This window comes from Typopeltis vanoorti, chromosome 14 (genome assembly GCF_054136105.1).
Source record: "Typopeltis vanoorti isolate ZY-2024b chromosome 14, IOZ_Tvanoo_1.0, whole genome shotgun sequence".
Classification (NCBI taxonomy): domain Eukaryota; kingdom Metazoa; phylum Arthropoda; class Arachnida; order Uropygi; family Thelyphonidae; genus Typopeltis; species Typopeltis vanoorti.
The window spans coordinates 77,437,227-77,455,803 of NC_143562.1; the positions used below are offsets into that span (position 1 = coordinate 77,437,227).

General features: G+C 35.6%; 1 protein-coding gene across 1 annotated transcript in view; it reads left to right on the forward strand.

Moving 5' to 3' along the window:
* Window positions 1-18,577, forward strand: part of LOC150099691 (anoctamin-8-like) — a 416,071-nt gene that overhangs the window by 13,925 nt on the left and 383,569 nt on the right. The window contains exon 2 of the mRNA XM_090403618.1: window positions 367-613. Within this exon, the coding sequence (XP_090259744.1) occupies window positions 367-613 (247 nt within the window). The remainder of the gene's footprint in view (window positions 1-366; window positions 614-18,577) is intronic.

Genomic DNA, 18,577 nt, shown 5'->3' on the forward strand with positions numbered 1-18,577 from the left:
ATTGTCTTTATGTGATAGATGAATTTTATTGCCCAGTGTGAGACTTCAACACCCTGCTTATTAGAGGCCTGAGGTGGCTTGAAAAAGTTCCATGTTTAGTCTGTAGAACAGCGTTTACTGATCAGATAAAAAAAAAATAATAAAAATACAAAAAAAAAATCCTTTGCTTACCCATGTACTAATGTACCCTAGGTTTAGAAGTTTCCATGGACGGGATTCGCATAAAAAATATCACATGTAATATAAAGTTTGTTTTAACTTAATATTAACATTAAAGTTCAAATATGTAAAAATAAATAACTTTTACAAACTCCAAAGGTATTCTCAATAAAATAATTATTTCATTTGATTATGTTTATCATTTAGCTGGCCATCTGTTACGAAAGAGGCTCTCAGCATCAAGACAGCTACTAGCAGCAAGTCGGCTTTGGAAGCGTAATGCATCCAGAAATGATTGTGATGTGGTTATTACTTTTCCACTGACTACTACGGAAGAGATTCTTCTTTTCTTTTTGACTCATTTAAGGTCTAGGGTTCCTGAGTTACAGATAGATGTTAGACATCATCGTCATACAAATGTGTATGGATTCTATCTGACTGCGACTTATGAAAAGTATGTTTTATTGTTTTTATTACTTTGAAAAAAAATATATATATATACGTCTTCAAATTTATAGCTTTATTTAACTTAATGCTGTTTAAGACCCTATAAATGTAGTAATATTATTATAAAATATTGCTAGATCTTGCAAAGCCTTTTGACAGGATACTAGAAGTCTATTATGTAAATTGGAGACATGCAGATGGATATAAAGCTACTGATGTGAATAAATGTGCAGCTGAGAGACATCAGAGAGTACTGTTTGGTAGAATAAAATCATTGAAAAGGAATGTGACCAGTGGTGTCCAGCCATAGAGCCTTAGTACATCTGTGCTTAGCTGACTCCCGTCTGATTTTTACATTAATGGAGATGAAATGAAGAGATACCCAGTGGTATGCTGATGCCACTAAATTGGGTAAGACAATAGTGATAAGTGATGTAACAATCCTACAAAGGATAATGGATTATGCACTAAAGTTATGCAATTTGGTTTCAACACATTACAAGCTGTTGGAAGTTTTTCACTTAGACTATAAATTATATATTTAGTTTAATCCTTTATCCAAGTGTAAGCAAACAAAGCATAGCATTATACATGTCCGCAAGGAGATGTGCTTTGCATTATGGGAGATACTATGGCAAGTGATGATAACTTATACATCCTTTACCAGGAGTTACCCCAGTCCTGAAGATACTTCAGGCACAAACTTTGTTTGCTTACACTTGGATAAAGGATTAAACTAGATATATAATTTTTAGATTACAAGCTATATGTTATATTGACAGGACTGCACTACAAGAAATGAATGAGTTAGGGATCTAACAGTGATGAAGGGCAGATGAAGTTCAGAAAACATATGTGAGTGGGAAAAATCACATAAATGTTGAAAAAACAAACTGAAGTGTAGGGATAAGAAAAATATTCTGTGTAAGGCTTTTATGCAATTTGGATTACTAGTAACAGATCCAGTTGCTTTGGTTTCTTGAGGATGATTGAGAGATGTGTGATCAGCCTGGTGAAAGATCTGTAGAATGCTTCTTTTCAGGATAGATTGAGGGTTTTATAGTTGTAAAGTTTGATAAGTAGAAAAGCGGGAATGTGATTGAAATGTAAGTTGTTAAGGGACTTTTATGGGGATATAAATATAAATTAAAGATTCCAAGAAATTATATACTTGGTTTAATCCTTTATGCCAGTGTTTCTCAAACCTCAGATATCCGTGGACTCCTTAAATTTTCATTATTACCAAGTACCCCTAATTAATTAATTCAAAAATAAATAAATTAATTAAAAATAAATAAATTAATTAAAACAAATAAATTAATTAAAACAAATAAATTAATTTAAAATATTGAAAAATTAAATATCTATTTTATTTGAATTTATATGTTCATGTAAACAAAAAATATGATTTATTTTTAATAGAACAAACTTTATAAAGATACTATAAAGTTTTACTTACTTGAAATAATTTATCATCAATGAGAGGAGTGAAATTGCTTATGGTGAGATAAAATTTCAGCAAAATTTGGCTCTATAGTTGTTAATTTCAATCTCAGATGCGGTTCGACATCTATAATGCAATTCCTCTTCTTTGTCTTAATATCTACAAGAGCCAAAAATCCAACTTCGCAACATGAACTTGGAAATAGAAAAATGAACCTTAGAGCTTTATCTGTTAATTCAGGAAATTCATTCTGTATTTGTAGCCCAAATGATGATAACATATTCTCACTGTATTTATTTTTTAGGAAATCATCAGAAGCTAGTTCTAAAAGTTCTTCTTTTTCTATTGACGATAGACCCTTTGGCATAAATTTGTTTTTATTGAAAGGGTATCTTATCCACTCAATATTAATGTCCAATTCAGGGAAAAACTTTTCTAGATTCATTTGTAAGCTTTTTAAATGCTGCATGATAGTAATTTTCACATCATCATCAATTTGTTCATTTGAACTTGTGAGTAATTCATGAAGGGATGGAAACGCGTCAAATTCTCCATTACCAACCCGCTTTTGCCATAACGTCATTTTTACCAACGTGGTGTTCACTTTATCTTGGACATGAAATATAGAAATTTCCTTGCCTTGTAAAGATAAATTAAAATTATTTAATACAGTAAATATATCTGCCAGGTATGCTAATTGACTGAGCCATTTCCAATTATGTAAATACTTTTTCAATTCAAACTTTTCATCAAGAAAAACTTGTAGTTCATTCCGAAGTTCAAATAAACGAGTAAGAATTTTTCCACGAGAAAGCCAACGAACATCGGTATGGAAAAGAAGTTGTGTATAGTTGCTTCCCATTTCTTTGCAAAGTTGAGAGAAAAGTCTGGCATTTAGAGGACGGCCTTTAATATAATTTATGATTTTTACAGCTTCATCAAGAACTTTTCTTAGGTCTGTAGACATCATATGTGTAGCCAAAGCCTCCCTGTGTATGCAGCAGTGTGTCGACTTTGCATTTGGTGCAACAGCTTGAATCCTTGAAACAAGCCCTTTTTTAGATCCGACCATGGATTTCGCTCCGTCCATGCTTATTCCAATACAACTTTTCCAATCAAGCTTGTTTTGATGCATAAAGGTATTTATGCTGTTGAATATTTCTTCTCCTGTTGTATGTTCTGGCAAGGGTTGGCAATATAAAATGTCATCATGAATTTTTGATTTTTTTCGTACCTAACGAACACTAGAAGATTTGAAAAATTTGTAATGTTGGTGGATTCATCTACCTGCAACGCATAATAACGACTCTTACGTATATCGGATAACAATGTTTGTTTTATATTTTCAGCCATTTCAGTGATTTTTCGATGAACGGTACTATTTCAAAGACAAATCCTATCAAAAGATCTTTTTGCATTATCTCCGATCATAATTTCCACTATTATTTTTGCTGCAGGCTTGACCAAAGTTTCACCAATTGTTTCCGCTACACCACTTTTTGCTATTAATAGCGACACACGATATGAAGCTTCTAAAGCCTTCATGTTTTCACCTCCTGACACGATCGACATCACTTTTTGAGATTCTTTTAAATTTTTTAGTTTGTTTTGAAAAAATTCGACAGGTTTGTCCTTGCATTCATTATGTTTCGATTCAAAATGGCGATTTAAATTACATTGTTTCATGCTTTCATTTTTTAAAGTTTCACCACAAATTACACATAATGGAATAGGTTCCTCTTCATTTCCCATCCATGAAAATCCACATTTCAAGTAATTTATATCGTACTTACGAAATTTTCTCATCTTCTTCCTAGTTGGTTCTTTAGAGATATCAGATGACACACACACACGTATTAATTTCACTTGATCCAGATACAATATCAACATTTTCTTGTTTCTGACTTGTTTACTGAATACCTTGACTGTCGTCTGCAGCGGTTACTATTCCACCATCTTCATCCATTAACATCATCTTACAAGAATCTTTCTTTCATCTAATTGTCACATATCTGAAAAACTGTAGGGTTTTTTCTTTTTTTGGCTTGAGTTGGTAATTTCTGCTTATACTGTAGGGTGCTGTTCTTACCAACTCTAAACAATAAAATAAATAAAATGATTATGTACTATTAGCAGGTGACTTAAATGCAAGAATTGGAAACACGAAAATTGATAATAATATAGGAATATATGGAGAACATACTCTAAACAGGAATGGTAAAAAAATTGATCGACTTTGTAGTTTATAATAACCTAAAAATAATGAAATCTTTCTATAAACATAAAGACATACATAAATATACTTGGGTAGCAAGAGGATGGAAATCAATATTAGATTATTTTATCTTAAATTAAAAGACATCAAAGTTCTCTTTAGATGTTAGAGTTCACAGAGGATATGAAATAAGTAGTGACCACTACTGTTTACACATATTAAAGACTCCTCATTAAAATAAAATTAAGATTATTATTATTACCCCAATACCTCATGGAGTCAAAGACTCATCTGGGAGGTCCTTTTATCACACACACACACACAACTCATCATTAGATTAAATCATCATTAGATTACATTACCATCTAAATGGCTACAAATAACAAGAACAGAAAGAAAATTTAAAACATTTGTTTATAAAACTAGATTATTAAACGACACAAATATACAATGGCTATATGAACAAAGAATTAACCAATATTTAGATAAAATAAAACAAAATAGAGAAATAAAAATAGAATGGTTTCATATAAAAATGATACTAAATGCAACAGCAAATGAAAGCTTAGGAAAGACCAAAATATTCAATAAAAGGGAAAAAACTGAAGATATGGGATGATACAATCAAAGAAAAAATCAAAAAGAAAAAAAGAAGTCTATCGTAAATGGTTAAGCAGTAAAAGATTAGAAGATGAAATAGAATATAAAAGAATAAGAGCCATAGCTAAAAGAGAAGTCAGAAAAAGACATAGAGAATCAGGGCACAAATTTGTTTCTAATTTAGAACATGATTTATATAAAATAAGACCCAATGTATATAAGAATTTGAAACACTTAAATACAGATACTAAAGAAAACATAAAATGAAACACCGAATTGAAATTAGAAGAATTTCTAAATTTCTATACAGAATTGTGGATAGATATATGTTTTAAAAAAGATATACTGATGAACACTAAATGAAAAGGAAATAACAGAAGAAGAAGAAGAAATCAGCCTGAAAGAAACAAGAAATGGAAAATCACCTGAAGAAGATAAGCTAGGTTCAGAACTATATAAATATGCAAGAACAAGGTTCAAAGAAACACTCTTATTATTTTTAAATAAATTCTATTCAACTGGTATCCTCCGCCCTCCCTCAATAGAATGGAAAAAAGCAATTGTGATTCCTATCTTTAAAAAAGGTAGTAGAGACGATCCTAAAAATTATTCAGGTATAAGTATACTAAATTCCTGTTACAAAATATATCGCAGAATTTTAAATAACAAACTAATAAAATATTCTGAAAACCTTATTATAGAAGTACTGAGTACTCTTAAATATTGAGTACTCTGGATGTCAGTAAAGCTGTGGGACTGGATGGTATTTCATCACGAGTTTTGAGAGAATGTATTAGGGAACTGACAGTGCCTTTGACCTGGCTTTTCAATGAAAGTCTGGCTGCGGGAAAGGTGCCCATGGAATGGAAGGAAGGTAAGATAGTGCCATTGCATAAGGGTGGTAGCTGACTGGAAGTGTCTAATTATTGGCCAGTTTGCATGTCATCAGTAGTTGTTAAGATCTTGGAGAAAGTAGTGAGGGACCGTATACAGCATTGGGCAGATGTGGGTGATGTTATCTGAGAGAGCCAACATGGATTTGTGAAGGGACGCTCTTGTTTTAGCAATATGCTAGCCTTTTATAATAAAGTTACAAGAGCATTAGATGAGGGAAAGGCATATACTGCCATTTTGACAGGGTGCCACATGATAAGCTGATATTTAAGTTGCAGCACATGGGTCTGGATGTCAGATTGGTCACCTGGATTCAGGATTGGCTGTCCAATAGGTATCAGAGAGTTGTGTATGGTGGGACAGTTTCAAGGAGGCAGAGGGTTACAAGTGGAGTCCCACAGGGCTCAGTACTGGGACCTATATTGTTTAACCTTTATATCAATGACATTGTCAGTGGATTGCAAGGGGATATTCAGTTGTTTGTAGATGATGCAAAACTGGGAAGGATTATTAGTAATAGTGCAGATGTGGTAGACCTGCAAGAGAATTTGAATAAGCTAGATGATGGGCAAATGAATGGGGGAGTTTGGTTTAATGCAGAAAAATGTAATATCTTGAGGTTTGGGAAACATCGAGGAGTTATACTGGAGGAAGTAGGGGAGACAAGAGATCTGGGGTTGATGATTGATAGAAACCTGAAATTTAGGGGACATATTGCAAAGGTGGTGAAGGTAACCCAGAGGATTGCTGCAATTATGAGAAGGACACTGACCTGCAGAGATAAAAGGTTATCATTCTGTTGTATAAGTCTCTGATCAGACCACACTTAGACTATTGTTCTCAGATTTGGTCCCCAGGATTTGAAGGGGATAAATTAACTGTGGAAAAGGGTACAAAGGTGGATAACAAAGATGGTTTCAGGACTGTACCATGTTAGTTATGAGGATCGGCAGAAGGAATGTGGACTGCAGAGGTTGGTGGATAGAAGAAGGAGCGGTGATATGATTGAGACTTTTAAACTGTTGAGAGGTGGTTACAGGGTTGACACTGGGGAGTTCTTTCGCTTGGTTGAACAGCGGGAAGGAGTGATGACAAGAGGCCATTCCTGGAAGTTACAAAAGGAAACTGTTTGCAAGAGGGTGAGGAGTGGTTTCTTTGCATGGAGGGTGGTTGAACCGTGGAATGCATTGCCTGATGGAGTGATGAGAGCGAGAACGGTCAATGAGTTTAAGGAGTGGTATGGTAGACTGTGTTTCTCGGGGGGGGGGGGAACCTCCCCTCGATGAGTCTTGATAGACTTTGTGTTTCTTAGGAAGTACCTCCCATGATTAGTCTTTTGACTCCATGGAGGCCTGAATAATAATAATAATAATAAAAGTACAGATTGGATTTAGAAAAGGACAATTATGTATAGACCTAGCCTTTTGCCTAAAATTAATCATAGAGAAAAGAAGATAATACAATTTAGAAACACATATTACATTTATTGACTTTGAAAAAGCATTTGACAAAATTAAAAGAAGCATTTTATTTAACATATTAAAAGAAAGACAAATACCAAATAATATCCTAAAAGCTATAAGTATATATGCAAATAATCAGATACAAATAAGATTAAATCATGAGCTATCATATATGAGAGAGATAAACCAAGGAGTCCGACAGGGATGTCCCCTCTCAGCAACTCTTTTTAATATATACCTAAATGAAATAATAATAAAATGGAATAAAATTTTCCATCAAGGTATTAAACTTTCTCCTACTGTGAACTTAAACACTCTCCTCTTTGCAAACGACCAAATAATAATTACAAATTCTGAAAATAACTTACAGAAAGCTATTTTAAATCTAAATGAGATAGCTGAAGATTATGGTATGATAATATCAACAGAAAAATCAAAAACTATGGCCTTTAAAGGACAAAATCCAGTAAGAACTAAAATAGTAATAGATAAGATTTTAGAACAGGTGAATTCATTTAACTACCTAGGTTGTATGATTACATATGAAAATAAAAAAAAATATAAACCTAGAAATTGCAAAATACTTAAAAATAACAGGTGTAATTAAATCTATATTTAAACCAAACCTAGTTCAAAAACAAACCAGACTAAAAGTATACTATACAATAGCCCTACCAGTCCTAAAATATGGAAGTGAAATCCGGACAATAACAGCTGAAATGAAGTTTATGAGAAAAACTGCAAAGTATACTCTGTTTGATCACAAAAGAAATTATGAAAGAATTAAACCAGGAATCAGTAATAGAAAAAATTAAAAAAAATATAAACATAAATGGATGGAACATGTTCAAAGAATGAAAACAGAAAGATTACCAAAACAAGCCTTGAAGTACAAGCCATTAGGAAAAAAAAAAACTAGGACATCCTCTTAAAAGATTCAACGATGACTTCTAAGGTCGGAACAGGCCACTCTAGGCCTAAATCCTTGATAGGCATGATGATGATGATGACCAACTGAGTGACCTTCCTGGCTCGCTCTTTATACTCCTCATGCAATTGATTGTTACTATTATAAATTAAAGATGCCAAGAAATATTTCTTGGTTTAATCCATTATTCAGCTTGTGCTGCCTCCACAGTGCTTAATGCAATCCCTTCATTCATCCATTCGACACCTACTTTATTCAGCCAGTTAACTTCTGGAATACATTCGCACATCGATGTTGTTAAATATCTTTTGGTTAGTTCCTATACAGCATTTATGCTTAACATCTCATTCCATGCTATAGCTCCAAGCCATCTCCTAAGCTTTTCATAATTATCAGCCTTGTAGTTCTACATACTGTATATATATATATATATGTATCCTTTTATATCCTTTCCTCACCGAAGTCTTCATATGGCTAGCGACTACCCAGATGATTACTTCACGGTCACTCTCACCAACTGGGGGGAAATGTGACACTCACAATCACATCTTCCAAAGAAATGATTAGACTCTTCATCCTCATATGATTATATATACTACCTAAAATAATTGTCTTTCAAGAGCTCAAATTCAGTTTCCTTATTCCCAAATGCTACCTCTTCATTTCAATCTATATTACCATTATTAAAATCGTTCATAATGATCATCCTTCCTTTGTTCACTAACCCAAGTTGCTTATACATTTCTTCATCACCATCTACATTTCTTGGCCTAGAGCAGCATCCGACTAAATATCTCTTCCTGTTAACCTCCACTTCACACCACACTGACTCAAAACCATTGCTACTATTAACATCTTACATCTTCACTTTGTGCAGACATAATTTGCCTGCTATCATCAACAGCCCTCTCCTCTCCCTTCTTGTCCTTTCTCCTTTCTGTCCTCATGAAAAACTTCATACCTGTCCATTTCTAATCCTGTCTGGATGTCATTCTTATTCAGCTATGTTTCACTTATTCCAACAATTTTTGGGCAGATAAACTCAGTGAAACCATTTCATCTCCCTTATTTTTGATGCTCCTGGCATTTATAAATAAACACAAGAATTCACATTTAGGTTTATAATTAATCCTGCCTATGCCGCTTGTTGGTTGTGCTCCCCCCCCCCACTTAACCATTCGCCTTTATTGCCACTTACCTGTCTATCTCCTCAGACTCAGCCACACCCTTTACATCCAAGGCCATCCCATTCCCATATTTGCCATCCTCATCCACACGTTCACTACTACTTCCAACATCCACTCTCCTTATGCTGTGTCTCCCTGTCCATCCTGATTTTCACTTCCATCTTGCATTCTTGTTCTCTCATCATTATCTCTCCCAGTACTACTATTCTTATTTACAATCACTTCTGTCTCACCAGTTCCACTTACTTGATCTTTTGCTTCACCACTTACTTCCTCTGCTCTCTTTCTCATATCACTCATTGCTTCTCCTTGCAGCAACAGTCTTTCTAACTGACTCACACCAAATCCATTTAAATACAACTCATCACTTTTGTACATTTCCATCCTTCTTTCAAATGCATCCCACACATTTAACAAACTCCACTCCCTTTTCCTCACATAGCTCTGCCAACATACCATTCATGATCCATGCTCTCCTTCTCAACTCATTGTTATCATACTCGGAAACACTGACTACCTTTCCAACCACACTATTATCTTTCACTCTCCTCAATAACGTCCTGACAACAGCTACCACCAATTCACTTATTTGTTTCTTATATCTAACACATCAATTATCCTACTAATTCTTCCTCCTGAAAAACATATCTTATGAAATATCTCATTTACCATACCTCTAACAATGGAATCTCTATACATTGCTATTCTCAAGTCATTCATCACCTCTTTTTCTCTTTCCTTCATCATAACCTTTTGCACTCTTTGATTCTTATCCAACAAACTTCTCATCTCATTACAAGTAATTTTCATTTTATTTCTCATTCTGATCAACTCAGTTTTCACATCTTGCATACTGGCAATTTATTTATTTATTTGCATGGGGTTCCCCCCCATTCTCCCCTTTACCTTTTTTTTGGGGGGGGGGGATTGAGCCCAACTAATGAGGGATTAGGTATATATATTTTATGACTGTAAATCTATGTCTTCATGGGGCGATTTGCCTGTTCTGAGGGATGAAAAACCCAAATTTTCAGATGAAAAATCCATCCCCCCCCTCATATGAGACCAGTTAACTCACCTTTAGTTGAAAGAGACCACAGAAAGGTTCCTCATGTCATAGATGGGAATCGAACCCAGATCTTTCCGACCAAAGGGCTTCATCTATACTGACTGAGCTATGGAGGCTCTTATACTGGCACTTAAACTCTGTCAGTCTGCATTTATTTCTTTCATTTACTCATTCCTGCTCTTTCCTTCACTCACAGTGTCACTCACTTTTGTATCATTAGCTATACTTTCCCATCATTCATTATTATAATTTCTAAATTTTTACAATAATTCAGTAATATTACTAAAGGCAACTCTTTCTCTTTTAAAGAATTAATATCATATAAAAATTAAAATGAGAACTAAGCTAAGCATCTTCTTGTCTTTTCTTGGATCCCTTAACTGGTGCCTGGATGGGGCTAGCCTCTTAACCAGTACACTGCTGTGGGTGCCGCTGGACTATTGATGCTACGTAGAATTGTTTGCTATGATATGCAGTCAAGAGCTTTCTGTTTCGCTTCTGTGAGACAGAGCTACTGGTTCTTCAGGTTATGTTCAATTTGCTTGACCCAGGTTTTTCTTAGGGATAGCTTGTTATGTCTTCCAGCGTGCAGGTCATTGCCTCCATAATAGTTGATGAGGTAGGCACTGTTGATCCATTCTGTACACATGCCCAAACCAGCAAAGTCTACGTTTTTAAAGTTCGATTGTAGGTTGGCTGTCACACCAAGTCCTGATGGTAGTTTTTTGGATATGATGGAGTAGTGATATTTGTAGTATGTGATGGAGGCATCTTATTTGAAATGTCTCCACTTTGTTTAGGTCAATTTTAAGGAGTGTCTAAGTTTCTGATCCATTCAGGAGTACTGGCATGATCATTGAGTGAAAGAGGTGCATCTTTGTTTTGAGTGAGATGTTATGTTTCTTCCATAGGCACCAATTTAGTGAGTGGTAGCCAGGCCAATTCTGTTGTGTACTTCTGCTGTTGATGCAGTTTTTCTTGTTTGTATGAGTGAACCAAGATATTTGAATTGGTTCACCTGCTCAATTTGGATGCCATGAAGGTAAACAGTGCAGGGCAACCCATCAATTGTCATGGCCTTTGTTTTGTCAGTATTGATTTGTAGTCCATATGGTTGGGCGTCATTGCAATACTATACAAAATGTGGGTGGCTTCGGCATTATCATTTGCAAAGATGCCACTGTCATCAGCAAATATAAGATCAGCAAAGACATCAGGATATCTAAGGCATGATATGCTGGTATATCAATGGGAGGTAGGTGTGCTGCTTGTGGACTTTGACATTCATTATGGTTATACTGTTGTTGAAAGAATTCCCACCACTGTTGCAACCTTTCTATGGGTGATTGTACATATATCCCATCAGCTTTGCGGCTGTTATCATTGATCATGTTCATTATGCTACTTAAACATTGAAGTGTTGAATATAGTGTGTTGTATTCCTTTTCCCCCCATGGATTCTTCTAGGTTGGCCACCACTGTGTTCCAGTGTGTCTCCCTTTCAGCTTTGAGCTGTCGTCATACATCTGATAATTTGATATAAATTAAAGATGCCAAGAAATTATATTCTTGGTTTAATCCTTTATTATTATTATTATTACTGACACCTCCAGGGAGTCCAAAGATTCATCGAGGGAGGGCACTTACTCTACAACTCTGTCTCTGCCACTCAATCCACCAACTATGACGAACCGCAACTACCATCATCATCTACACCAATGCCACCCACCACCACTACTAGTATTTTTCACAGACAATCACAAACATCCATGCCCACAGGGATTTGAACTCGCAGCCTTTTAGCTGGAGAGCAGATATGCTAATCACTCAGCCAACCAGGCCGGCGAACTATTTTGCGCCTGAACCTATTTTCAAGACTGGGCAAATCGTGTATAGAAACTAATGACTCCACATCACTTGCCTTAGTATCCCATATTGCAAAGCACATATCCTTATGGACATGTATAATGTTATGCATTATGGGAAGGGTCACTACCCAGACTGGTTTCAACCTTTATTAAGGTCTCATCAGTGGGAGCCAGACCCAGAGGTGATACTTTAAAAATAATCATAATTTTAAATTATGATTATATTTACAGTATCATGTTAATATATTATGTTATTAGTTTTAGTTTCATAACACGTACATCGGCACTTGCGATGTGCCCGTTATTGATATTATTATTGTCACAGTGAAATGTAAAGCATGTAAAATTGATATACTTACCTAGATTCTGATAGTTGTATTACTTTCACATTTTTTATTGTAATTTAAAATTTATTAGTGTTGTGTTTTGTAAAGACATTCACGATACCGGCAAAGGTTGGTCGATTGGAAGAGCCTCTGCTACTAATGGCTCAGTTAAGTTGGGCGACGTTAGTAGTTAGAAGGGGGAACAATCATTCGATGCTGTTGGCACACTCTCCCTCAATGAGTCTTTGGACTCCCTGGAGGTGTCTAATAATAATACGCTAACGGAGACAACATGTCAGCCATTATACTTAACCTCTTACCTGCCATTTACGTGGGGTGCGCATGCTCGCTGAAAGATTGACAGCTGACAGAGAGCGTTCGGTATTGGAGTAATAAAGAAAAACAAGAGAGAGCTAATGGAAGTTTAAGAATGCAGACGGGAGAATTTTGTTCTTAGGAAGGTTTCTGTTTTACATGACAGTCGGGAGAATATTAATACAAGATTCCGAAAAGGAATCATAGAACTTTGAGTCTTTAAACTGGAGGAGTTGTGACTGTGAAACATTTAGTAAGTAAAAGAAGATATTGCAGTTGGCATTCTAATTGAATGTTCGAGGAAATGCTGAATGGCAAATTTAATCTTCTGTCTTAAGGACACCGGATTACTATGGAAAAAGCAATTGGTGGAATTTGAAACTGTAAAGTGGCTTAACTTGAAGAGCTCTGCTTAGATCTGTTGTTTATTAAATAGTAGAAGCTCTCTCTCTCTCTCTCTCTCTCTTTCTCCTACAAAAATGAGTATTTATACTTCAGTGAGACAGGAGGAATAATATTATATGCTACAAAAGGGTGATAAGAAAGGATCCCATGGAAAAAAATTCAAAGAAAATTTTTATAATTTCAGAGGGCCCTAACAAAGAAACTGATTATGATGAACATTTTTCTGTTGTGTTTAGTCTGGTAGATGTGATTAAGTATATCTCAAAATCCAATAATAGAATGAGTCAGAGAATGAATGATTTTAACATTTTGGATAAGAAAATCTTTCAAGTGGCTCAGTTATGGATTCTAAAAAAAAAAAAAGTCATTGCACCAATACCAATCATAATAGAACCCTTGCATAAATTCTAAACACTGAGTATAAAAACACAATCTTTATAGGGAAAAAAAATCTCTAAACAATGCTAAACTTAACTTGTAGTTTAGTGATACTGGGGAGTGCTTGAAGGATGTTCAAGGTTGAAGTAATGTAGAAGTCATATTTCCATATATGAGTCATCAAAAGGTGTCACACCTTATTATTAAAATACTCTGGATTAGAGATAATTCTTGGAAGTTTTTTTACTTGGTTATACTATAAATTAAAGAAATCAAGAAATTATATTCTTGGTTTAATCCTTTATCCAAGTGTAAGCAAACAAACTTTGCACCGCAAGTATTTTCAGGACATGGCACCTTGTATATAGAAGCTAATGACTTCACATCCCTTGCCTTAGTATCTCATAATGCAAAGCACATATCCTTACAGACATGTATAATGCTATGCATTATGGGAAGGGTCGCTATTCAGACTGGTATGCAAAAACCCAACTTTCTATGAGGAAAAAACTCTGCTACCTCTGTATGAGATCAGCTAACTCACCTTCAATTGAAAAAGTCCATATAAAGATACTGTTTATCATGACAAGAATTGAACTTGGATCTTTTCCAGTTGTCCCGTTCTTCCAATTGCCCTATGGTTTAGGACCATTACTGCTTAACTTGTATTTTAATGATACTGGGGATTGCTTGAAGGATGTTCAGTTGTTTCCAGATGATGTGAAGATAAGGAGTAGGTAGATGCAAGATTTGAAAGCTGAGTTGGTTCAGATGAGGCAAGAGATGAAATGGATGCAAAGTGAAATGAAGAGAATTCGAGATATGTATGGAAGAGTAAAGAAGATGAAAACAAATGATGTTGGTATGAAAGAGGTAATGAAAGACCCTTGAGTGCTGATGTATGGGGGATTCGATTATTAGAGGTGTCATAAACAAGGTTTGTTTATGACACCTCAAGGAGTTAAGCAGTAATGGTCCTAAACCATAGGGCAATTGGAAGAACGGGACAACTGGAAAAGATCCAAGTTCAATTCTTGTCATGATAAACAGTATCTTTATATGGACTTTTTCAATTGAAGGTGAGTTAGCTGATCTCATACAGAGGTAGCAGAGTTTTTTCCTCATAGAAAGTTGGGTTTTTGCATACCAGATTAGATAGGAGGTTGTTGAGAAGGATAAAAGATAATAGTGTGATAGGAAAGGTAGTCAGTGTGTTGCACAGGTATGACAATGATGAGATGAGTCAGAGAGTAAAGATTGTGAATGATATGTTAGCAGAAATGTGTGAGGAGAATAAAGTGCAGTTCGTTAATGTGTGGAATGAATTTGAAGGTAGTGAACTGTATAAGATGATGGACTGCATTTGAATGGTTTTAGTGTTAGTCATTTGGAGAGACCACTGCTGGAAGGTAGAGAAATGAGTGCAGAGAATGATCTGATCAAGTAAGAATTGATGTGGGAGAGTAAGGAAGGAGAAATTGAAGTGGTGGTAATGAATGAAGGGTAGCATGGTTATAGAGAACATGTGCAAGACAAACAGGGAAACAGAAAGCTCAGAGTGGATAGGAGAACATAGTGTGAGAAAGGTTGATGCTCCAAAGGATGTGAATGCATATGCAGACAAAAAAGGAAGGAGATGAACTGGTATCAAGGGAAAAAACATTGGATATGAAGAGGGTTCTAAGGTGAATAAGGAGAAAAAGAAATAGCTCAAGTTAAGTATGGAGAAGTCACATCTAATAAGTAGTATCAGAGAAATGTTATAGTCTAGGAAAGAGCTGTTATGTTTGTATACAAATGCTAGAAGTGTAAAAAACAAGGCAAATGAAATGGTTGCATTAATTGAGTGTTTCACCCAAGAGTTGATGGAATTAGTGAGACATGGTTGGATGAGGATGACATCCTGACAGGAATAGAGGTGGAAGTGTATGATGTATTTCATGAAAATAGAAAGGGTAAAAAGGGAGACGGAGTGCTATTAATGACAGAGAAAGAGTTATGTCCATACAAGGTAGAGATGCAAGAGGGAAACAGTGTCAGTGGTTTTGAGGCAGTATGGTATAAGATAAAGGTGAATAGAATGAAATACTTAGCCTATTATTGTTATAGACATGGTAATGTGGATGGTAGTGACCATGAAATATATAATCAAATTAGCCAAGCAAATAAGAAAAGAGTGATCATTATGGACAATTTTAATTATGGCAATATAGACTGGGATGATGCGATAGCAACTGGAAGTAAAGAAAATGTTGAAAGTTTATTTTTCACTTGGTTAGGCTATAATAAATTTAGCTTAATCCTTTATCTAAGTGTGAGCAAACAAAGTTTGCACCTGAAAGTATCTTCAGGACTGGGATAAGGTGGTACAACACTGGGAAACTCGTTGCAAAGGTGGAGCAAGATAACATCACTCCTATCTCAGTATCTCCCATAATGCAAAACACATCGCCTTACAGATATGTCTAATGTTATGCATTAAGAGAATGGCCACTACCCAGACTAGTTTCGACCTTTATTGAGATCCCTTCAGTGGGAGGCAGGCCCAAGTGGAGATACCAGGCAGAAGCATTAGCAAGGTCATCTCCACCTATAGGAGTTGCCAAACGGTGTGCCATCTTTTTAATAAATTACTCTGGATTTAGAGAAAGATGTTGAAAGTTTATTTTTCACTTGGTTAAACTATAATAAATTTAGTTTAATCCTTTATCCAAGTGTGAGCAAACAAAGTTTGCGCCTGAAAGTATCTTCAGGACTGGGGTAAGGCGGTACAATACCAGGCATCTCGTTGCAAAGGTGGCGCAAGCTAACATCACTCCTTAGCTTGCTCCACCTTTGTAAAAGTTGGAAATTCCCTTAATGCATAACGTTAGACATATCCGCAAGGAGATGTGTTTTACTTTATGGGAGATACTGAGATAGGAGTGATGTTAGCTTGCTCCACCTTTGCAACGAGTTGCCTGGTGTTGTACCACCTTACCCCAGTCCTGAAGATACTTTCAGGCGCAAACTTTGTTTACTCACACTTGGATAAAGGATTAAACTAAATTTATTATGGGAGTAAAGAAAATGGTTTCTCGAGTTTATGAAGGACAACTACTTCAGGCAGTATGTAACAGAGGGCACACAAGGATTCAGAGTTCTGGGTTTTATCATCTCATCACAGGATGTTATTATAAACGAGATGTCAAATAACCCTCCAGAGCTGCTTGGTTGGCAGAGTAGTTAGTATCTGCTCTCCAGCGAAGAGGTTGCAGGTTTGAATTCCACCAAGGGCATGGATGTTTGTGAGGGTCCTACTAACCAGTTACCATATGTACTGCTGTGACCTGTGTCCTGGTGCAGTATGACCTTTGATGTCACCATAAAAATAAAAAAAATCACCCTCCAGTTGGTGAGAGTGACCATGAAGTGATTACCTGGGTGGTTACCAGTAATATGAGGATCTCTGTGAGGAAAGGGTATACATGAAACCAACAAGGCTGATGATTCTGAAGAGCTCATGAGACAGCTTGCAGGTGTAGCATGGAATGAGGAGTTAGCTGGAAAGGAGATCAATGCAAGCTTGGGGAATATTCAAGAACTCTAGTAGAAGCAATGTCTAAATGTATTCCAAAAGTCAGAAAGTTAAATAAAGTAAGTGTGGAATGAATGAATGAAGAGATTAAGCATGCAATACAGAGAAAAAAGGCATTATGGAGGCATCATAAGATGAATGGTAATAATTAATTCTGTGGGATTACAAAGAACAGGCAAGGTGGGTGATTTGGTTTTTAAGGGTAGCAAAAGTGAAGTATGAGCAGCAGTTAGCTAATGAAGGCAAAAAGAATCCTAGGTAGTTCTTTCAATATATAGCCAGCAAAAAAAAAGAATTATTATGAAAGGATGACATTGATTGGAGAAAATGGTATAAGAACAACTGCTGCAGTGAATTTAGTTAAGATATTTAATGAGCATTTCATAAAGGTTTTTCATTCTTGTGAATATGACATCAAGGAGAGTGTGAGAGCAGTCAATGATGATGATGATGAGGAGGAGAGACTGACTGTAAGTGAGCAAGAGGTATATGGGGATTCAGCAAACTTGATGTTAATAAGGCAGTGAGACTTGATAATATATCACCACATATTTTGAAGGAATGTGCCAGGGAGTTGGTATCTGCCTTGCGATATTTGTTTGAGTCTTGCACTGGGTCATGTTTCAAAGGAGTTAGGAAGGCAAGATTGTGCTACTTTATAAGGGAGGTGACAGAACTCGAGCATTAAATTATAGGCCTATCTGTGTGTCAGTTGTTATGTTTAAAGTTTTGGAGAGGCTGGTGAGAACCAGGATCCAGAATTGGGTTGACAACAGTGCTATTATCTTTGATGGATAGCATGGATTTGCTAAAGGGAGGTCATATTTTAGTAATCTATTGTACACCCACAGTTCATAGAACTGAGGCTGGCAGATTGCCAAGAATAGTCAATTCATGCTGAAGGGTAGAAAGAAATAAAAGGATGTACGAATTGGTCACCAACACATGAAATCACATGCTTTATACTTTTCCAACTGTTATACAAGCAAAATAGTTACTACTTTAAAAACTATAATGTTCACAAAAGGAAAGTTAATTTTCCAACGTGTAATAATAAACAACCCATCCCACAAGATGGATTGATTACCCTATTATCGGAATGGATTCTCCTTCTTCTGACATGCGCAGAAGTGTTGAAAGGTCTTGCATCTGTGCCCATACATTACTTATTACAATAAGGTGACAGTTTCATGGGTCAAAGGAGATTGATACACAGTAATATACTTAGATATTGCAAAGACTTTTGATAGATTACTGCATGATAAGTTGATAGTCAAACTAGAGTGGATGGGATTGGATATT